At 35.6% G+C, this 24,136-nt stretch overlaps 1 protein-coding gene across 1 annotated transcript in view; it reads left to right on the forward strand.

Moving 5' to 3' along the window:
• cntnap5a (contactin associated protein family member 5a) overlaps positions 1-24,136 on the forward strand; it is a 79,696-nt gene that overhangs the window by 51,429 nt on the left and 4,131 nt on the right. The window contains exons 11-22 of the mRNA XM_051906218.1: positions 3,933-4,039; positions 4,479-4,598; positions 6,780-6,980; positions 8,876-9,032; positions 10,670-10,797; positions 10,967-11,137; positions 12,213-12,431; positions 12,581-12,820; positions 15,260-15,484; positions 20,560-20,693; positions 21,957-22,041; positions 23,246-23,449. Coding sequence (XP_051762178.1) covers positions 3,933-4,039; positions 4,479-4,598; positions 6,780-6,980; positions 8,876-9,032; positions 10,670-10,797; positions 10,967-11,137; positions 12,213-12,431; positions 12,581-12,820; positions 15,260-15,484; positions 20,560-20,693; positions 21,957-22,041; positions 23,246-23,449 — 1,991 coding nt within the window. The remainder of the gene's footprint in view (positions 1-3,932; positions 4,040-4,478; positions 4,599-6,779; positions 6,981-8,875; positions 9,033-10,669; positions 10,798-10,966; positions 11,138-12,212; positions 12,432-12,580; positions 12,821-15,259; positions 15,485-20,559; positions 20,694-21,956; positions 22,042-23,245; positions 23,450-24,136) is intronic.

Consider the following 24,136-nt stretch of genomic DNA (forward strand, 5'->3'; position numbering starts at 1 on the left):
TAGATCTGTAGAAGATGAAGGGGATATACACTTCTGTACAAATATTTGGGGTCTGTAAGATTTTTTTTTTTTATTATGTTTTTAGAAAAAGGTCATGCTTATGCTCACCAAGGCTTAATTTATTTTGTCAAAATTACAGTAAAAACAGTAATATTGTGAAATATTATTGCAATTTAAAATAACTGTTTTTCTATTTTAGTATATTTCAAATAATAATATTTTTTAAATACTATTTTGAGCAATTTAGTCTGCCCTTGTTGAATAAAAGTATTAAATTCTTTAAAAAAGAACACACACAAAAAACACACATTTCTGAACTGTAGTGTTTATTAAATATTACCTACAGGGCTACTTATCCTAAAAGATTATGTAGAAAACCTAAAGTTATTAATAAAATCAGTTCTTCCACATTGGGCACAACATTTATTTATTAAGTATGATGAAATATATAAACTAAATACAAATTTATATATATATTCTCTGAATTTAATTCATTTTAATTTCATTAATTTCATTAAATTGCAATTCTGCATCCTGTTTGCTACTTCAAGTCAAATTCAGGAACTGAACTGAAATTTAAGTTCTGAAGGGCGAACAAACCTGAAACTATCCCTTTAATTCAGACATTATTCAGTTCCAGCCCAGTAACAATATTTTTACCTTCAGTGAATTTTTGCACTTATTATTCTATACAGACGCACTCAAATCACTTCTCTTCAACCAGATCGCCATACTAGCTTTAATTCAGTCTCTCAGTATGTTTTTATTTGATGGCAGGGACATGTCCCTCTGGCTTGTCTGTACAGTGGGATTTTATTAATAGTGAACTTGTATGAACATGACAAGACCCCTCCATCAGTGGCAAGTCTAAATCATTCATGAGCAGCTGTCATAGTCTGAGGGCCTCCGCTGTGAGCTATGTGACAGTTTTTGTGAGCCTGCCAGAGGGCGAATGCTCCCGGCTGCTAGACTAAACCTTTCCTCCATCTCTGTCCCCTCTGTACGCAGCCTCAGACTGTGTGTCTCTGATAATCAAGTGCCAAAATAGCTGACCCCTGCAACGCTTTGCCCTCTTTTGGGTTTTGGATATTGTCAAAGAGAGCTTCTCCGTGGAGACAAATATGCTTTTTTTTTTTTTTTGTCTAGCACTTACATTTTTTAACTTAATGAAGCCTCAGTGGAAGACATTCATTTTTTTATTTTTTTATTTTAATGATGTAGCCCTATTTATTTATTTATTTATTTATTTATTTATTTTTGTCTGAAGGTGGTGACACATGGGAAACTGTTTCAGGTTGAGGTATCTGCAAATGAGCTACATAAGCTTATCAGAACTAGTTTGGCAATCACATAACGGCAGTGTTGAGTGACTAACTAAAAGTGGCAATGTTGTAACTTCATTCTGTTTCAATTATACAGTAAATAATATCAAAGTATAGGCTAGTCTATATATATATATATATATATATATATATATATATATATATATATATATATATATATATAAAGATATGTCCCCCTACCTAATACCTCAGTGTATTGTTTTGATAATAGCATGTAGTTTAGTTCAGGGGTCTTCAAATTTTAATTACTTTATTGACTGCATTTTGTAGAGTTAATCTTGAATATGTTGTTAATTTAATAAGTTTAATAACTAAATATAAGTTAAATCCAATAGAAATATCCATCCATTGTTTAAACTGCTTGTCATGAAGGGTCCTGGCGATGCTGGAGCCTATTAAAGAATTTTATTTTTAGTACATTTTATCACTAATTATGTTCTTTCAGATAGTTTAAATAGTAATCTATACTAGTACTGAATTTAGTAAATAATAATTTTATGCATGAAAGTACACAACAATTAAAAGTTTGGGGTTGGTAAGATATTTAAATGTTTTTGAAATGTTCAAGCTGCATTTATTTGATCAAAAATACAGTAAAAACATTAATAATGTGAAATATTAAATATTAATTATTAATTAAAATAATTAAATATTAAAACAAAGTTTATTCCTGTAGTGGCAATGCTGAATTTTCATTTATTATCATTTTCATTTATTATTCGTTTATCATTGTGCTGCTTAATTTGTTTGTGGAAACCAAAAAAGTTTAAAAGAACAGCAAAACATTTTAATTGGATTTTTTTTTTTTTTTTTTTTTTTTGTAACAATGTCAAAGTGTTTATGGTCGCTTTTGATCCATTTAATGCATTATTGATGAATACATGTATTCATGTATTAAAAAAAACTGACCCCAAACTTTTGAATGGGGGCTATGTTCCTTTGCAAAGGTATCATCATATTTGAGGGTCCTTGGCATCAGTTTGGAAACTGATGAAGAATTTAACTTACTAAACATTGCTGTGCATGTCCCATTGATAATAAGGTCATTAATTCTCATGAAACAATTATCTTTTAATTCCCATTTTGATGAATGTGTTCTTTGATTTATGTCTCTATATTACAGTTATTGCTTTATATTGCTAATAATATTAATGCTGTTCTAAATTTTTAATGTTACTGAAGTATTAAAGCGACCGTTATGTGACTTAATGGGACTTATATGACCAGTTAAAATCACGAATGTAGATCGAATGCCTATCATTCATTGAAAACGCACACAGTGTCCTGTTTTTTTCAACATCACAAACCTAACAACAAATTTTCGGGTCATCGACTTTTACTTTAGACAATGTCCCCTTACCAGCAACCTCTATCACTAAAATTTCATTGGGCGGTTTATTGCAGTTCTGCACATTGGTTGGCATAATTTTATGGTCCAGCAAAGCCTTTTTCCAAGCATGACTAGAAATAGCACAGAGGTAATGAAATCATCACCTGAAACAGTATCCAGCCTGCAGTTGACTCTCCCTGTAGTGGTTAATGGCTGTTTGAATGGCTGTATTGCACGTGGAGGCCTCGTAAAGTGGGCTCTTCAGGGACCAGGCGTGCAAACTGAGCTCTGTGAAATAATATATGCAGGCCTAAAAGGCTGGTAATTGTGAAAGTTAAGCAGACAAATTAATGCGCTATTAATCAACACGTCTCCTGCAAGCATATCAATTTTTAGTATGTCTGTGTGTTTATCGACAGCCACTGCATTAAAACAAGACTTTCCTACACAGAAGAAATCAAGGGTTCATGTAGCACTGTTATTGAGGAAAACAGAGCTGAAACTGCATGGCCAAATCAAATCCTAAATCCTAAACATTTTTATTTTGCAAATTAATATTCATCTACAGTATTTTTTTTTTAAATATTCAATGCTGGGTTAAGATGACATTTCTTGTTATCAAATACTATACTGAATGCCTCTATTGAGTAAGCTTTTAGATTTGTTTAGTTTATTTTGCTCTTTCATTTGTAAAAGGTTTCCTTTATTAAAGATTATAAACCATCATGATTTTGTGCTTTTCATAGAAAAGCAAATACATTTTTGAAAAGGAAATTCATTTTTTTCGAGTCAAGCGACAATCCTGTCTCTGATGCTCTCCTCACACAAATCTAAATATTAATTTTACCCTTTGTAAATTAGATCCAGCTGCACTTGATATTAAATATTCTGTCAAAAGCTCAACGATTCTCTTGATTTAACAGACTGTTTGATGCCGTCTGAGCAGCGAGGCCACGTTAAGGTCTATTTCAATGCCGGCAACAGACAACTTAATTGTATACTGACATACTCATTCAGTCTCAGAAAATTGATTTTGACTTGAGATTGAAATGTAGTCAGTTCTCTGTCGACTGAGGACTTTTATTCGAAATGAGCCTGTTACAAATAAAAGCTGATTGCTTTTACTCTGTTTAAATTAAATCTACATTGCAACCTTTGGTCACGCTGGGTTTGGTCTCATTCCTTTCACAGTGTATTTGCATTGAACTAAATGTTTGTGTATCTCTTTATACAGTATGTTTCTTACATTTCTCTGGCAGGTGTCTATATAATTTCTGTGAGCATGGCAGCCGGTGTTCCCAGACGTGGTCTTCTTTCACCTGTGATTGCACCGGTACAGGATACAGTGGAGCTACGTGCCATAACTGTAGGTCTGCGCAATGGATTCCTACATTTCAAACACACTTACTGTCTATTTATTATGTGAGATTTACTGTACACATTTACTTACACACCTAAGTTTTAGACTTTTTAAACTAAATAGTAACCATTAGTGGGTCACATTTACTTTTACACATTTACATTTCACTATCAATGTTCCCTTTGGGTATTTGAATGTGCATGATACAGAAACTAACATGACATAAATGGAGATTATCAAATACATTTTTTTGAGGAAGCTTTGATCCTGTATTTGAAGATCTGTGTTTTTCCTCAAAGTCTGTTTTTAACAGGAATCATCTTTAGATAATGTCTGTTAAAAGTACAGACATCTAGACAGCACTGTTTTGTAATGGCCTTTATCTTGTTTATGAAATGTTTCAGGTGCTTTGATGAAATCTTTTATTCTCTATTTGCGTTCCTAGCCATCTATGAAGCTTCATGTGAACACTACAGGCTTGCAGGAAGCACTTCTGGATATTTCTCTATAGATCCTGATGGAAGTGGCCCTCTTGATCCTGTTCAGGTCTACTGCAACATTACAGGTCAGTTATTCCTGTCCTCAACCCAGCTTAAATGTTATATTTGACAAAACTGTTATATATTTCCCACGTGTTTTACTCTCTTTAACAGGCACTATATACAACCCGAATTCCGGAAAATGTTGGGACATTTTTTAAATTTGAATAAATTGAAAACTAAAAGACTTTCATATCACATGAGCCAATTTTTATTCACAATAGAACATAGATAACATAACAAATGTTTAAATTGAGAAATTTTACATTTTTATGCACAGAATGAGCTCATTTCAAATTTGATGCTTGCTACAGGTCTCAAAATAGTTGGGACGGGAGTATGCGGTGTAGCATCTCCTCTTCTTTTCAAAACAGTGTGAAGATGTCTAGGCATTGAGGTTATGAGTTTCTGGAGTTTTGGTGTTGGCATTTGGTCCTATTCTTGCCTGATATAGGTTTCCAGCTGCTAAAGAGTTTGTGGTTGTCTTTCGTTTAATGATGCGCTAAATGTTCTCTATAGGTGAAAGTCACAATCACGTCATTGACACAATCATGCTGATGAGTGATGGAGTGTCGTCTGAGGGCCCGAAGACCGCGGGTATCCAATAAAGGCCTTGTCCCTTACGCACAGAGATTTCTCCAGTTTCTCTGAATATTTTGATGATGTTATGCACTGTAGATGATGAGATTTGCAAAGCCTTTGCAATTTGACTTTGAAGAACATTATTTTTAAAGTATTCCACAATCTTTTTACGCACTCTTTCACAGCTCTGCTCATCTTTACTTCTGAGAGACTCTGCCTCTCTAAGACATCCCTTTAATAGCTAATGATGTTACAGACCTGATATCAATTAACTTAGTTAGTTGCTAGATGTTCTCCCAGCTGAATCTTTACAAAAAGTCTTGCTTTTTGTTGCCATTTGTTGCCCCCGTGCCAACTTCTTCGAGACCTGTAGCAGGCATCAAATTTGAAATGAGCTCATTTAGTGGATAAAAGTGTAAAGTTTCTCTGTTTAAACATTTGTTATGTTATCTATGTTCTATTGTGAATAAAATATTGGCTCATGTGATTTGAAAGTCTTTTAGTTTTTTTTATTTTATTCAAATTTAAAAAATGTCCCAACATTTTCCGGAATTCTGGTTGTACATTATAAACAGGGTTTGAACTGAACACCCACCAACCCACTAAATGCGTGTGAAAATCAACTGTGGTGGGTAATACATAACTCACTAGTCAATTTGGTATGATTCATAGATTATGCCCTCCAACCAGGAACTTCCAACATTAGCAAAACAAAGTGTAAAGAGGGTCGCACTCTGGACGGGAAGTGTCACGTCTTTAAAATTCGAGTACATTGTGTCAACACACCAGCGGCACTGGTCATCTGTCAGAAATGTCCAATTATGACTCCGGAGTCTGTTCAGAATCATGCCATTCTCATAGTTTTACATTAAATTACATTAACAACAGCTTGTTCTGTTTTTGTTTTGTTTTTCTTTCTTTTCAGTATTGTGGCTTGAATAATGTCTATGCTTCATATGAAATATGATAATATAGATCACTCTTTCTTTTTCCATTTACACTGTTGTATTTTCAAACACTTAAATTCAAACTCATTCTTGAAGTGAACGAATGACTTGTCCTGTTTGCGATATGAATGGATGTCAAGGGAAGAGAGGCTTTAATACACTGAATTCAGTACATAGGCTGATTTTGTGAGGAATCTGTTGCTGATCACTTTATGAACTGGCAGCCTGTCAAGGCTAATCTTTAGCTTGTTTTCTATTAAATAAATGTTATGAATGGCCGGTAACTTAATCATTTATTAGCCAAATTGGCAGGTGTGTAAAAGTTAATTTCAAACCCTGATTATAAGATAAAATTATATTTTAATCTCATACTGTATAATTGAAGTTACACCCCAAACTTCATACAGTACAAAATACAGTATCTACTGACATGCAGTTGCTGTTTTACAAACTAAAATGCTAAATGCTTCTTCAGGATTTAAATCCTGACGTAAATCCTGACAGTAAATCCTGATAGTAGTTTTTTAATGCCAGGAGAGGGTTTGTGCTTGTGCAACTTATTAGTAAATTTGGCCCTATATCTCCAATTTTTAAAATGATAACAAAGACACTCATTTGTTTTGTACCTTTTATATGTCCTTGAATGTGGAAATAATGCAGAGCGTCAAATTTTTTCAGGGATCAAAGTGTGGACGGTGGTTCGTCACAACAGCTCGAATGCAGTTAGTGTACGAGGCTCTACGCAGCAGAAGCCACATGTTGGATGGTTCAATTATAGTGCCTCATCTGAACAGCTGAAAGCCCTGGTTTCTCTGTCGGAACACTGTGAGCAGAGAATCGCCTACCACTGCAGAAGGTCACGGCTCTTTTACCCCTGGGGTAAGTGCTGGTCTTAGTCTCTCAGTGTTTCAGTATGCATCAACGTTTTTGAAAGAACATTCAATCCTAGATATACTAGACTGATTTTGTCAGGTAGATGTTTCTTTCCTCACTTTACTCTTTCTGAATTATGAAACATTAATCAAAATTAGACATGCCACTCTTGAAGAGAATTTTGCCTATGTACATTTTGGTCTGTCAAAGCATCATGAGAAAATAAATAAAGACAGACACTTTTTATGAAGTGCATGACTAAATAATATTGGCATGCAAAAAGATTATGCTTCTTTAGCATCTCAACAAACGTATGTGAGAAAGGTCATAATGGTCATCCAGTGTCTGCAGGAAGGAAGAGAGAGATTTTGAAAAGCTGCTATTTCAGTTTTGGCAGCTCTTGAAGGGAGTCATGTGCAGTTTTCCTCAGTTTATGAAAAATTGATGTATCTCAGTTCCCCTGAGGCAGATATCATGTCACTGCAGACTATAAACAAGATTATTATTCCTTACCTGTTGTATCATAAAAAATGTTTTTTTTTCTTACTTCTGGTCCAGCTGTCTTGAAAGAAAAGCATAATTTGTTTTATTGCTTTTGAAATTCTAGTTTTCTCTCTGACCCTCTGTTGCTATTAAAGTATGAAACTTTTGTTTTGTTTAATATAAAAAAACAAACAAAAAAACAAACAAGCAAGCCCTGCCCAGGTGAGAAAAAGTAATACAAAAGTAACGTAACACATTACTTTCCATAAAAAGTAACTAAGTAACGCAATTAGTTACTTTTTTTTTAGAAAGCAACACAATATTGTAACACATTTTTAAGGTAACTTTCCCCAGCACTACTACTTTTTTACATATGTGAAGAATAAACTAAAATGTAGAATTATATGAGTTGAACATGCCATGCGAATATTTCTCAACAGATACAAAAAATTATTGAATTTTAAAGATGTTTATAGAGTTATGTTGGAAGTATTATTATTATTATTAGTAGTAGTATATTTTATGATGAAAATGCTTCATTTATATCTAAATTACATATAGCAATAGTAAAAGAGAAATATTATAGTTAAAAATAGGCTTAAAAATCTCATTTCTTGTTGTTGTTTTTTTTCTCCATCATGTATGTTTAACACAATTAAAATATTTATTTTGAGGGTTGTTATCTAGTTTGACAATTCTTTCTTTCAATTTAGAGGTGTGGGTGAATTATTATGGTATAAAGTAATTATCGTGGCATCACATAAAGTGTAAAGAATAAAGTGTTTTCTGAAACATTCTGAAATGTAAAAGAAAAATCCCAAATAGTTTTTTTTTATTTAAGTTACAGATGTCTTGTAGTTCATAAGCTAGCAGAGAATGAAAGAATATCCATATATTTATTTTCAGTCTGGCAGTCATCCCAGTCTGAAACCATAATTATTGCCCAGATTAAATTCCACTTGGCGTTAATATGCAGTGCAGACCAAAGATTTATTGGAAGTCATTATTACAGTTCCACACCTTATCACAAGTGTTCTGATTTAGTGTGCTAAATTAAACGGTCAGTTTAAAGATCTGTCAGTTTTTTAGGTCTATTCTTGAGAGTGCGAACTTCTTTCTTTCACACAAATCAAGGGAATCATATTTCCCATAGTCACTGTCATCAAGTAATTATTGTCACTTTTACTGTCACTTTTCCTTACACTTTCAAAAAAATTTTTTCCATTTTGTATGTATGTTCAGAAAGTTTTTTTAATATTTGTGCCTATATACATGAAACTGTCTATTATTTTGGGAGGAGGTAAAGGACTGAACTGTACAGGTCTTGATTAGCAACAATGAAATATTCATGTTACATTTCTTGAGCCTTACATTTATACAGGTTCTCCATCATTTGAATAAGTCTGGTGTTGTTGCAGATGGCACCCCTTTGTCCTGGTGGGTGGACCGCAGAGGAGAGAAGAGGACCTATTGGGGTGGATACCAGCCAGGGGTGCAGCAGTGCTCCTGCGGTCTGGAAGAGAACTGTGTCGACATGAACTACTTTTGCAACTGTGATGCAGACAGAGTGTCATGGTAACAAGGCAAATGCAACTCATTATGTCTGTTAGATTACAGAGATGGACCTTACTTTTACTAATGCTGGATCTCATTCACTGATAATTGTGAACAAGTTGCGTAATTATGTGCGCAGACAAGGCTCAAAACCTGATGAAAGTCAGTAAACACCTTATATAAGCCTAGATTACTTTTATTCAGAATTTATACCAGATCCGGTTATAATTTTTGTTACACTGAAATAAGCAAGACATATTTTAGGGTCACTAATTTATTACATTTATAATTTATGATATGTATTTGTTTATTTTTTTATTTTTTTTTAAGCTTCTTATGCTCACCAAAGCTGTATTTATTTGTTTAAAATACCGTAAAACAGTAATATTGTAAAATGCTGTTTACAATTTTAATATATTTTAAAATGTAATTATTCCTGTGATGTAAAGCTGAATTTTCAGCATAATTACTCCTGTCTTCAGTGTCACATGATCCTTCACAAATCATTCTAATATGCTGATTTGCTGCTCCAGAAACATTTCTTATTATTATCAATGTTGAAAACAGCTGTGCTGCTTTAATATTTTTGTGGACACCGTGATACATTTTTCTTTGATGAATATATGTTTCAAAATATTTAAAATATATATTTTTTTGTATAAATTTAAAGGATTAGTTCACTTTCAAATGAAAATTACCCCAACCTTTACTTACCCTCAAGCCATCCTAGGTGTATATGACTTTCTTCTTTCGGATGAACACAATCGGGGAAATATTAATAAATATCCTGACGCATCCGAGCTTTATAATGGCAGTAAGCGTTACCAAACGAGTATGAGCTGAAGAAAATGTCTCCATACACATCCATCCATCATAAACATATTCCACACAGCTCCGGGGGGTTAATAAAGGCCTTCTGAAGCGAAGAGATGCGTTTGTGTAAAAAAATCTCCATATTTAACAAGTTATGAAGTAAAATATCTAGCTTCCGCCAGACCGACTTCTGTATTCAACTTACGAAGAAAGTGTAAAACTCTCACAGTTCAAAAAGTTTATGCTACGTCCTACGGAAAAAGTGTAACTGACGCGACACCAGTTCTGTTTTTTCGTAAGTTGAATACGAAAGGCGGTCTGATGAAAGCTAGATATTTTACTTCATAACTTGTTAAATATGGATATTTTTTTTACACAAACGCATCGATTCGCTTCAGAAGGCCTTTATTAACCCCCGGAGCCGTGTGGAGCACATATTTATGATGGATGGATGTGGATGGAAACACTTTCTTCAGCTCGGATGCATCAGGATATTTATTAATATTTCTCCGATTGTGTTCATCAGAAAGAAGAAGGTCATATACACCTAGGATGGCTTGAGGGTGAGTAAAGCTTGGGGTAATTTTCATTTGAAAGTGAACTAATCCAGTCTTTTGTATAAATTTAATGCATCCTTGTTAAATAAAAGCATTAATTTCTTTCAAAAAATAAAATCTTACCCACCCCAAACTTCTGAACAGTAGCGTATATCTAACGTATCCATGTTTCATTTTAGTTTATTTTAAAATGCATCAAAATTATAGAGTATAAATGCTGTTGCTATGTACTTGTTGCCATATACATCTATTGTTAGAACTGTTTTGAATTTGAGCTTTTGTTTACAGGGAGAATGACACTGGTGTCCTCTCATATAAGGAACACTTGCCAGTGCAGGAGATTGCGATTGGCGATACTTACAGACAAGGCTCTGAAGCCATGTATATCGTGGGACCCCTGCAGTGCTCTGGTGACAGTACGTGAACTGAACTGAACTGATCTGTTCTTCTGTTGTCAAACATGATGTTTGAAAACAAGACGAAAAAGAAAACAAGAAGACAAATAGCAGATAATTTTATGTATAAAAGGAATATGTAAACGGTCAAGGCTATCGAATATGACATGTCTTTCTTCCTCCCTGTTAGAGTCCCTGTGGAATGCTGTATCTTTTTATCAAGCGGCTTCAAGTCTGCAGTTCCCAGCCCTTCAGGCAGAGCTTTCCCTCGATGTCTCCTTCTACTTCAAGACTGCTTCCCCCTCCGGGGTCTTCTTGGAAAACATGGGCATTCAAGACTTTATCAGGGTTGAGCTGAGCTGTGAGTCATCATCATACACGTATAAGATTGTAGAAATGTCATATCAAGGTTTCTGTTTTAGAAATCTAATAGCACAAGTAATTTAATATAAATCTAAAAAGGAAGTTAAGATTAATCTAAACAAAATTCAATACTTATCCATCCATTATTGATTGGTGTACAAATCCATACAGACTAATAAATAAATGGGTTGAGGCAATGTGTAATGATGTATGGAAAATCATTAGAGAGGAAACAGGGCCTATGATTGGCTGATTGTTAATGCAATAATACCTGCTTTGCCTCCAACTGTAATATAACTTGGATAATATTTTAAAATAGGTTTCAATTTCTTACATTGGTTATAATGACTAACATTAAAAAATGTTGTAAACAGCATTTAATTATTTTAAGTGTTAATTGTAATTTACAAATATATTACTGTTTACTGTTAATTCATGTTTGTCCATAATACACATAAAATGTTAATTTATACAAATTGAAATATTAATATACACTACCATTCAAAGGTTTGAGGTTGGTATGATTTTTCAATAAATATTTATTCTTATTATTATTTCAAAAGAACAGAATTTGAAATAGAAATCATATGTAATATTATAAATGCCTTTACTGTCACTTCTGATAAATTTAATGCATTCCTGCTTAATAAAAGTATTAATTAAAATCTCACTGAATGGTGGCTACTGTATGTATATGTAGTATGTATGTATGTATGTATAAACTACATTAAAGATTATTGAATGTTGCAAAATTGTGTATTTTTAGTTCATGTTAATAAAGATGCAACTAATGTTAACATACTATGGTGTTCTCAACCCTGGCCCCTCGAGGTCCACTTTCCCGCAGAGTTTAGCTCCAACTCTGATCAAACTCACCTGATCAAGGTCTTCAGGATTACTAGAAGGTTACAAGCAGATTAGTTTGGCGCTAAACTCTGCAGGAAAGCGGATCTCGAGGGCCAGGGTTGAGAACCCCTGCACTATGATTTTGCTTTAATGCTAGCGGTTTTAGAAGTGTTAGTTTTTCTACTTGTTCAGGCTGCTTTCAAATCCTCATGTTCCTGTGCACCCAGCTCCATCAGCAGTGACTTTCTCCTTTAATGCGGGCGACGGGCCAGTAGTCCTGACCGTCAAATCTCCTGTGCCACTGAACGACAGGCAGTGGCATTGGGTTCGAGCTGAACGCAATGTGAAAGAGGCATGCCTGCAGGTCGACCAGCTGCCCCTGCGGATCATAGAAACCCCACCTGATGGACACCTTCGCCTGCAGCTTGGAAACCAGCTGTTTGTTGGTAAAACTGACCTTTTGAAAGTGCATAAAGGAAGGAGTTGTATTTGTTTGTTACTCTTCATTCAGTCTAGTAGTAGTTGTCATTTCATGCATCTGCCACTGAAAAGTATTTCTGATTTCTGCTCTTATTTCCATCATTTCATCTCTCAGGGGGCACAGCCAAAAGACATAGAGGCTTTCTTGGATGTATTCGGTCATTAAACATGAACGGAGTGAGTTTTGACATGGAGGAACGGGCCAAAGTGACACCAGGAGTGAGTTCAGGGTGTGCGGGTCACTGTAGCAGCTCAGCTAGGCTCTGCCACAATCGGGGGAAATGCATTGAGAAGAGCAGCGGTTACATGTGCGATTGCACTAACTCCGCTTATGGGGGACCCTCTTGCACAGAAGGTAATATTCCAAATTTAACTAGTGATGTCAATAAATGAAACCTTTTATAACTGTTAAATCAAAACACAGAAAATTAACATTAGCAAGAAGAATAAAGAAAGCACTTAAACTATTCATAATCACTAATAACATAATCAACTAATAACATACTTAATTTGAGAGAATCTGGTTTTTTTATATGACTTGTTGAATACCACCAACATAATCAAATAAATAAATGAATAAAATATAAAATGAATTTCCTTTTTAATAATCACATGCAATCTAACAATTAAAATCCTGAATGTAAAATAGAATTGTTTTTGCAGTCATTATGCAATAATGAATAGCCTACTTCCAACAGCATCATCTTTGTCTCAGACGTGATGAAACTGCCATGTAATATGAAACATGAATTCATGGTTGACTTAGTGATGTCTATATATTTGCATAATGTACTTTAAAAATAATTTATCCATATGTCAGCGGGCAAGCGCTGCCAGTCGTTGAATAACTCGGCTCTATCAAAGGCTCTCTGATGCTGGATTGGAGAGCTTTGATGTTGCCTGTATGAGCACTGAAGCACAGAAGTCTTGGAGGCGTATGTGTTGAGTGGGATTTTTGAACATCTTGATGTACAGAATTTGAAACAAAGCTACTTTTTACATAAGTATCTTTCAGTTCACACACAAAAAAAAAACTGCCATTAGTACAGAACAACAAAGCAATATTGGCTTATCTTAACCTTGCTATGTTTGAATTTGCCGTTCTTTTTATGTGGGTGGAATGTTCTAGCTTCTTGTTAATGAAAGTTATGACATACTGGCAGATGTACTTGAAAACATATACCTTTCTGAATGTTTACAGAAATATTGTTATATAAGGTTATATAATACAATATAATAATCTGTCAGTAAACAAGAAGAGAAAAATCCACACATTTGTATTCATGAAGACATCAGAAAGTTAGATGTGTGTTAAGCTGCCTTTAGTTTGATCTGATGAGCTGTGCTGATCAAAGGCGATGAGGATGAGATGAGAAAGTCTGACTGTTCTGTTCTCTTGCCTTAGTCTGTCTGTCTGATAGTCTGTATCTAATAGGACTCGTCATTGTGATGATGCACAATATTCAAAAACAGACAGAAAAGAAAATGTAATTATTAATGCCAAAGTATTTGTTTTGATTCTTGCTGCAATAGTCATTGATTTATTGTGATATCTGGAATAATTAAAGGGTTAGTTCACCCAAAAATGAAAATTCTGTCCCGTAAGACTTTCGTTCATTTCGGAACACAAATTAAGATATTTTTGATAAAATCCGATGGCTCAGTGAGGCCTGCATAGCCAGCAAGATAATTAACACTTTCAAATGCCCAGAAAGCTACTATATTTAAAACAGTTCATGTGACTACAGTGGTTCAACCTTAATGTTATGAAGCAATAAGAATACTTTTTGTGCGCCAAAAAAACAAAATAATGACTTTATTCAATAATATCTAGTTATGGGCGATTTCAAAATGCTGCTTCATGAAGCTTCAAAGCTTTACAAATCTTTTGTTTCGAATCAGTGGTTCAGAGTGTGTATCAAACTGCCAAAGTCACGCCCCCCCCAATGGTGAACCATTGAAATTTCTAAACACTTATGATGTGATGAAGCCTCGTTTACTGAAATCACGTGAATTTAACAGTTTGATACACGCTCCGAACCACTGATTCAAAACAAAAGATTCGTAAAGCTTCGAAGCTTCATGTAGCAGTGTTTTGAAATCACCGATCACTAGATATTGTGGAATAAAGTCGCTATTTTGTTATTTTTGGTGCACAAATAGTATTCTTGTCACTTCATAACATTAAGGTTGAACCACTGTAGTCACATGAAATGTTTTAAATATGTCTTTAGTAGCTTTCTGGGCATCTGAAAGTGTTTATCTTGTGATTATCTTGCTGGTAATGCAGGCCTCACTGAGCCATCGGATTTTATCAAAAATATCTTAATTTGTGTTCTGAAGATGAGCGAAGGTTTTACGGGTGTGGAACGACATGTGGAGTAATTAATGACAGAATTTTCATTTTTGGGTTAACTAACCCTTTCATTTTGTTTTAAACTTTTTTAAAATCTGTGTTTTAAAAGATTTTAAAAAATGTTTGAAAATCTCCCCTTCCTTCCTTCCTTCCTTCCTTCCTTCTGTCGTCATATTATAGAAAAATAGTTGTAAATGGTCTTTTATGTTGACTTCAAAGCTGTACAGCCTTCAAATTTACAGGACAAATTATTATTATTTTTTTTATATATTCAGACAAGGATTTATCAAGCCAACATTCAGAGTTTGTCTTCACAGATTTTCCATAGTCACATACCCCCTGTTTAAAGTGTTTAAACAAAACCTGTAGGAAATCAGGTGTACTCTGATTAGATTTATAGCCAGTGACAATATCCATCTGGTCTTTTTGTGTCCACAGAGGTGTCCATGTCCTTTGAAAGAGGAGCATCGGTCACCTACATATTTCAGGAGCCATTCTCTGTCATACAGAACAGGTCGGCCACAGTGCTGTCTGTCCCCTCTCAGTACAGCAAGACCAGGGACAACATGGCACTGAGTTTCCAGACCACTCAGAGTCCTGCCATGCTGCTCACAGTCAACACTCTCAGCCAGCAGTATGTAGCCATCATCTTAGCACGGAACGGTGAGATGGCTGTGCAAACGTATATCATGCTGGATCACATTAGTTTATGAAAGGTTTATATGTCTATAATAGGGATATTGCAGTATTAAATTAATTACTCACGTCCCCTATTATCTGAAATACTGTGCTGCGAGATTAAATTTAAAGAAACATAAAAAGTTATAGTTCTCTGATTGTGTTCTTCTCTAATTAGATTAAGGCCGCAAGGCTGTTGATTAATCCTGCTGATTTGGTTCAGTTTTACAGCCTTGTAGATCACTGGAAGGTGTACGAATCGTATTAACAGTAAATCACAATTAACTAGCAAAATATTAACAGCCAAACAAGATCAGGCTTTTTCTCATAACCAAAGCTTCTAATTCAATCCTATTCTTCAAGCTCACATTACAGTTTTTCTCAATCGCTTTGGCACATTTTTTGAAACAGTCTTAACATTCTCTAAACTGTAAATGTAATTGTCACAACTGTTTGCTGAAACATCAGAACTCTATTGCATGTCTGCAAAATGTAATTACTCACCCAAAACATTTAATTCATGCTTCAAAACCTAGTTTATGTGTCAGTAAATTGGCCAGTGCCACTAAAATAAAAAGTATTTTTGTCATTGTGTGAGCCTTACTGGTCAAAATGTTTAGATGGTTTTTTTTTTTTTACCATGGAAGTACACTATATTGCCAAAAGTATTGGGACACCCCTCCAAATCATTGAATTCAGGTGTTCCAATCCCTTCCATGGCCACAGGTGTATAAAATCAAGCACCTAGGCATGCAGACTGCTTCTACAAACATTTGTGAAAGAATGGGTCGCTCTCAGGAGCTTAGTGAATTCAAGCGTGGTACCGTGATAGGTTTCCACCTGTGCACTAAGTCCATTCGTGAAATTTCCTCACTACTAAATATTCCACGGTCAACTGTTAGTGGTATCATAACAAAGTGGAAACAATTGGGAACAACAGCAACTCAGCCACGAAGTGGTAGGCCACGTAAAATCACAGTGCGCAGAAGTCTCCAACTTTCTGCGGAGTCAATAGCTACAGACCTTCAAACTTTGTGTGGCCTTCAGATTAGCTCAAGAACAGTGCGTAGAGAGCTTCATGTAATGGGTTTCCATGGCCGAGCAGCTGCATCCAAGCCTTACATCACCAAGTGCAATGCAAAGCGTCGGAGGCAGTGGTGTAAAGCACGCCGCCACTGGACTCTAGAGCAGTGGAGACAAGTTCTCTGGAGTGACGAATCATGCTTCTCTGTCTGACAATCCAATGGACGAGTCTGGGTTTGGCGGTTGCCAGGAGAACGGTACTTGCCTGACTGTATTGTTCCAAGTGTAAAGTTTGGTGGAGGGGTGATTATGGTGTGGGTTTTTTTTTTCAGGGGTTGGGCTTGGCCCCTTAGTTCAAGTGAAAGGAACTCTTAATGCTTCAGCATACCAAGACATTTTGGACAATTTCATGCTCCCAACTTTGTGGGAACAGTTTGGGAATGGCCCCTTTCTGTTCCAACATGACTGCACACCAGTGCACAAAGCAAGGTCCATAAAGACATGGATAAGTGAGTTTGGTGTGGAGGAACTTGACTGGCCTGCACAGAGTCCTGACCTCAACCCGATAGAACACCTTTGGGATGAATTAGAGCGAAGACTGCGAGCCAGGCCTTCTCGTCCAACATCACTGCCTGACCTCACAAATGCGCTTCTAGAAGAATTGTCAAAAATTCCCATAAACACACTCCTAAACCTTGTGGAAAGCCTTCCCAGAAGAGTTGAAGCTGTTATAGCTGCAAAGGGTGGGCCAACTCCATATTAAACCCTACGGATTAAGAATGGGATGTCATTAAAGTTCATGTGCACGTAAGGCAGGCATCCCAAAACTTTTGGCAATGTAGTTGGTTAAATACAAATTTCATGTGCTTTCTACTTTTTAGTTAGACTGTCTGTTTTCTACACTATACAAGAATGCTGGTTGTGTCTAGCTGAATGCTCTTGCGTATCACACTGAGCTTTGTAGATACATATTTCAGCAGTAAGTAAAAATTTACTAGGAAAAGTCAATGCTGTAGTACTCAAAAAGAAAATGGACATTTGGTCACACTTTATATTAGATGTATATTAGTTCTATTGTATGTACTTACATAAAAAAATAAGTACAGTGTGCTTATTGTGTTCATATTGTATTGCAAAACACATTTGCTGCTATTCAGGTGGGATACGGGTAAGGTTAGGGACAGGTTTGGTTGTATGGGGTGGTGTAAGGGTGGTCAGGGAATAGGGAATAGTCAACAGTGTAATTCTAGATTTAATTAGTCATAATTACATGCGTTTTTTTTTTTTTTTTTTTTTTAATATAAGTACAATGTAAAAATGTACACAATAAGTGCATTGTATCAAATTATTCATTTAAATGTTATTACATAGTAATTAAAGACACCATAAAGTGAGACTGAACATTTTTATTTATACAGCACATATTTGTAGAAATGTGGTACATGTAAACTGAAAATGTACAGTTGCATGCTCATTTTACATATTCTATTATGTCTTCCCCTAACACCACACATTCTTAAGCCCAGAACACACCAAGCCGACGGTCGGCCGTCGGGTAGTTTTTGTTCATCGGCCGACTAAGTTTTCTCAGTGTGTTCCGCACCGTCGGCTGAAGTTGGTCCTTGTTGGCTTTTTTCGGCCGATTCGACATGTTGAATCAGCGTCGGAGCTCGTCAGTCAGGCCATCTGATCATTCTGATTGGCTGTTCAGCTACTGCCACCTGCTGGTATGGAAAGGCATTTCTTTTTACGCAGGCGCAGAGCGGACGTGCTACTTGGCCGTCGGGTGTTGAGCGTCGGTTTGGTGTGTCAGGGCAACTTTGGACCCAAACGCTGCCGACCCCGCAGTCTGCTTTCGTCACCACTAGTTCGTTGGCGTCGGCTTGGTGTGTTCCGGGCTTTACATATCTTGATCTTCCACAAGAAACAACTGTGTATTTTCAGTTTATATGTGACACATTTTTACAAAAATAAACTGCTGTTGCTGTTTAGGGATTTAGACATTCCTCCATGTTCAAAAATTATAGTGATTGCGCTAGGCAAACTCCATATAGCCTACTGTATGCTTCCAAACTTGATTGGTTGATTGGTAAGATTGTAATTCCTATTTCATTACAATGGCAGGATATTTGCCAATTCAGCAGACATTACAAATATTCCAATTCATGGGTATTTATGGAATATACATGCATGTCTGATAGATTTTGATAACTAATCATTTTACATGTGGAGATTCACTCAATGAAAGAATGTTTAGAAGTTGTGAAGAGTTTGACATTTTCACTGAGAATCAACTCATCAGTTTTGATCAACAAGCATTTAGATATTGTGACAATTGTACTTTCTCTTTTGCACATGTGTGCCAAAACATATGCAAATTGCTTAAATCATTAAGAAATACAAATCTGATGTGAACAAGAAACTAATTGTTCAGAGACCTGAACTTATTGTTTTGAGAGAGAAAAAGTGAGCCAAAGCGATTGAGAAAAACTAAAACTCTTAAAAAGATATAGTTCACTCAGCTATCATAGTGAAAAGTCTGTCATCATTTATTCATTCTCATGTCGTTTCAAAAACCATATGACATTCTTTTTTCCATCGACCACTAATGGAGAGGTTAGACAGCATGTTTCAAGCTGCTCTTTTCACAATGAAAGTGAATGATAACCAAAAACTGTTAAGCTCCAGCAATGACAAAAGCACCATAAATATATATATATGTTTTTGTTAATTAAAAATAAAACTATTAACTATTAGATGAAACACAAAATAGTAATGTTGCCTTGGCAACTAACTGAAATAAAACAAGATGAAGTAGGCTACTAAAATTACTAAAACGGAACTAAAAAGTAAATTAAAGCTAATTATAAATATAAAAAGTAGAACTAATGAACTACTGAAAATATAAAATTAAAAGCTTGTTCAAATCCTTAATAAATACTATAAAATAAAACTGAAATATATCATAATAATCCAAATTACTAATTTTATATTCCAAGTCTTTCTAAGTCATATAATAGTTTTATGTTAAGCACATGAAACATGAAAATTGAGATTTTTGTGATTGTTGAGATTTGATTTTGAAAATTTTGAATATTTAAATGTGACATGATTGATTATGACAAAAACAATATGACATGAGACGATTTAGAATATAGTGCTAAATCATATGGACTGCTTTTATGATACTTTTTTGTGCTTTTTTGTCCTTTTGGTCACCATTCATTTTCATTGTATGGAAAAGAGCGGCATCCCACTGTCCCAAGTTTTGTGTTCCATGGAAGAATGAAAATCATACAGGTTTGGAACCACAAGAGGCTGAGTAAAAGCAGAAAGAGCTATTCTTTTAAGATCAGCCATGCCTTCACCCAGCTTACTAAAATATGGATTTTTATTGTGCAACACTCATTCCTACATAATAGTACCACCCACATTCTTGTTGTGCTAAAACCAATCACAATGCTTTTTAGAAATATTGACAGAAAGTGTTAGGTGCGCAGTAATCCTTGGCACACAAAGAAAGTCAAGAGACGTCTCAGATATAACTGTACCAACTTTGTGAGGGAATCTCAGCAACAACCTGCACCTTGACCCTTTATCTGCACTATATGTGTGTAGGAGGGACAAATAAATGTGTATTGACAAATTCAATACAGAGTAAAAAGGGCTAGAGGCTGCCAGGGAATTAATATTTATAAATCTTTAAGAGCAGCTGCTAAGGTCCTGCATAGTCTATATATAAATGCGTTGTCTTAGACTTATGCAAGACTCATCTTGGGTGCTGGAGCTGAGGAGTCCATCTGCTGAGCTCTGTAAGAACGCTACAGGATGACTCACTTATATCGGAACATACATAATTCACCATGACTGGAGTTACATGGTTTTAATTTTTGCTTGACTAATCCAAGTACCAAATGGATAATAAAATGGATTTTTACAATGATTTACAACATGCTCACAACAAAATCATTCATCCCTGACTAGAGCTATAAGTAACGTTTGCCAAATATGCTAATGCATTGATTTGTTCCTCTCAGGGAGTTTACAAATCTGGTACCAACTGCATAAGGAGAAGAGACCGGATGTGTTTAGCCCCATCCTGAGCAGCCTGGCAGACGGACGGCTGCATAGAGTTCACATCCAGCGGGAGGGAAAGGACGTGTTTGTTCAGGTGTTATATTTCACTGCATACGTGAAACATGCTAGAATGTGAAAAAATTGTTAGAACACAAAAGACATTACATAACTGAAATTGATTGAATTGATTGAATTGACCTATTGTTTTCCTTAGGTACATTTTTTTTCGACCTTTTGGGCACTTTTGGGTCCCTTAACATGCTCAAAAACTCTTGAAACTTTGCACACACTTAGTAATCTTCAGCCATCAGGGCCGGGCACAAGTTGTCATGGGTGGGGTCGTGGGGGGGCTCTGTTGCACACCCTTTTATATGGTTGTATTTGAGGGGCTCTGTAGCACACCCCTTTTCACCTACAGTAACCAAACTTCATACAGTTATAGATCTCATCGGGTCGAACAACTTTTGCACTCTAAGTCTCACACCAGCCCAACAGGAAGTTGGCTATTATGGGTTGTTTAAAAAATGCATGGTCTGAAATTTTATGTACTTTTCCTAAGGGATTCATCCGATCGCAACCAAACTCAGTCAGTATAAAATCAAGACATTAAGGATGCTAAATTGCGAGCAGATTTTTGATATCTCGAACTGTTTGGCCATGGCGTTGAAATGAATTTATGGCAAAAAATAGAGAAACGGGAAGTGTGTTATAACTTCTGCATACATTGACTGATTTTGATGAAACTTCAGCTGTGTGTTCATTGTAGGAGGCCAATCACATGGATGTGACTATTGTGAGTCAAAGTCACAGTACCACCAACCGGCAACAGGAAGTGTCACTTTCAAAATGCTTTGAAATCACCCTTATTTTTACAGGATTCGCTATAAACTTCATCAGAATAATGTCAAGACACGGCAGATGTAGACCTGCAAAAGGATTCTTGATATCTTAAGTACTGTTACCATGGCAATGCATCAAACTTTAATATTCTTTTTGGATGCTTTTGAGACTCTTAGCATGCTTCAATTTGCATGAAACTTGGCACACACGTTTGAGGTCTCAGCCAGTAGACATGGGCAAAGCCTTAGAAGCAGACGTGGTGGAGGGGCTCAGTAGCACCACCTTTTGTCAAAAGTGGGGGGGTTAGTTTTACCTACTGTCACCAAATTGGTACATATATTGTTCCCATTGAATGTGGATTTTCAAAAAAATCTAGCAAGTTTATTTGATTCACACCAGACTTTTTCAACATGGTGCCAAGACACTGAAGATGCTAAATTGCTGACAGATTGTTGACAGTGATTTATCATGTATTCATTCAACTGCCCCTGATTTTTTATTTATTTATTTTTTGTAGGTTGACCATGAAAATAAGAAGTACACACTTTCATATGAAGCAGCGTTTAACTCTATGAAGTCACTGACATTGGGGAAAGTCACAGGTAATGAATCTAATTGATCCTATTTAAAAAGACACTAATTAAAGGATTAGTTCACTTCTGAATGAAAATTTCCTGATAATTTATTCACCCCCATGTCATCCAAAATGTTCATGTCTTTCTTTCTTCAGTCGAAAAGAAATTAAGGTTTTTAAGTAAAACATTCCAGGATTCGTCTCCATGTAGTGGACTTCACTGGGGTACAATGGGTGAAAGGTCCAAATTGCAGTTTCAGTGCAACTTCAAATGGTGCTACACAATCCCAGAAGAGGAACAAGGGTCTTATCTAGCGAAACGATCGGCCATTTTCTAAAAAAAATAAAAATGTATATACTTTTTTACCACAAATGCTTGTCTTGCACTGCTCTGTGATGTGCAATGCATTACGTTGAAAGGTCATGCATGCAGATCGCAGAGCTAGTGCAAGACAAGAATTTGTGGTTAAAAAGTACATAAATTTGTATTTTTTTTTTTTTTTTTAATTTAAAATCATTTCGCTAGACAAGACCCTTATTTCTCATCTGGGATCATGTAGAGCCATTTGAAGCTGCACTAAAACTGCAATTTGGACCTTGCACCCAGTGAACCCCAGTGAAGTCCACTATATGGAGAAGAATCTTGGAATGTTTTCCTCAAAAACCTTCATTTCTTTTTGACCGAAGAAAGAAAGACAGGAACATCTTGGATGACATGGGGGTGAGTAAATTATCAGGAAATTTTCATTCAGAAGTGAACTAATCCTTTAAAGCCTTTGGGGGATTTAACATTATCTGTAATATGGATAACACCTATCTTGATACATACTCATGTTATTTTGCACCTTCCTCTACTCCCGCTACATAGTGCCCTGACTATTCAGAATCTGTCATGATGCTTGATGGGTTTGAATTTTCCCCTTTCCTGACATTAAACAAGGGTGATTCAACAATGAAGGCTGACTTCAGTTTGAAGCCTTTTATCTTTTTTAAGTCGCTCAAGGTGTCTGACAATCATGAAACACATGAGCAGAATTGTGCCTGTGTCTGGAATATTCAGGGATTTGAAAACAGTGAGACTTCATGTGTTCGTGCCTGTCTGTAATTGTAACTTTTGAAATAAATGCTCACAATAGCTGTAAGCAGTGTTTTTAATGACCAGTTACTGTAAATGTGTGTGAATGAAACAATCTCTGACTTTTATACTTTTATTGTTTTCTTTTTCCAAACAGGAAGTGATGTAATGGATGATGAGGTAGCTCATGCTGGGTCCAAAGGATTCATCGGCTGCTTCTCATCTGTCCAGTATAACCACGTTGCTCCATTGAAGGCAGCATTATTGAACAGAGGTAGCTCTCTGGTCAGCATACGAGGACATTTACTGGAATCAAATTGCGGAGCATTAGCTGATCTTTCAACCTCTGTCTCTCGTTTAGGTATGTTCTTAGAAATCAGTACAAAATGATCACGCTGTTTGAGAATGGATCGTTTTTTGCCTTTGAGTGCATTATGTAGAGCATTTCTTTGCAATACAATTTAAGGAATAGTTTTGGTATTGAGTGCTGTCAGACATATCATATCCATCACTTAAATAAGAATTTAAAAAAAGGATGAGCATCACAATTATGTGTTTGGTGGGAAACATCCCATAATTCACCATGGTAATTGTGATGACAATGGGTCACCTGGTGTGCTTTTTTGTGCTACTAGTGGCTCATGTGGCTTTATAGTTACTACTGGCATAATAAAGACTTCCTATGGCTGGGTTAGTTAGAAGAAAAATAGATGCGATTTAAAAAGCAAACACTTAAAAATAATTGCAAGAAGCAATGAGCATGATCCCGTTTCATATAAAAACTAATGTGATGTTAGATGAGAACCAGAAAGTTCCTTTTTTTATATCAGCCATTATCTTTTCAATTATTTCTTTAAAATGTACAGTACAGATAGATACAGATGCTAAATTATGTAAATCAGTTTATAATAAAAAAAAAAACATAAAATGCACAGGATATCATTGAAACATTCTGAATGGCGAGAACGATGCAGAATATTTAAACCATTTTTACATAGAGTTGCCAAGCAACACAAGCACTGATCTGCCGTAACTGAAATTAATAGAT

The sequence above is a fragment of the Ctenopharyngodon idella genome, chromosome 9 (genome assembly GCF_019924925.1).
Source record: "Ctenopharyngodon idella isolate HZGC_01 chromosome 9, HZGC01, whole genome shotgun sequence".
In the NCBI taxonomy this organism is placed as follows: Eukaryota; Metazoa; Chordata; class Actinopteri; order Cypriniformes; family Xenocyprididae; genus Ctenopharyngodon; species Ctenopharyngodon idella.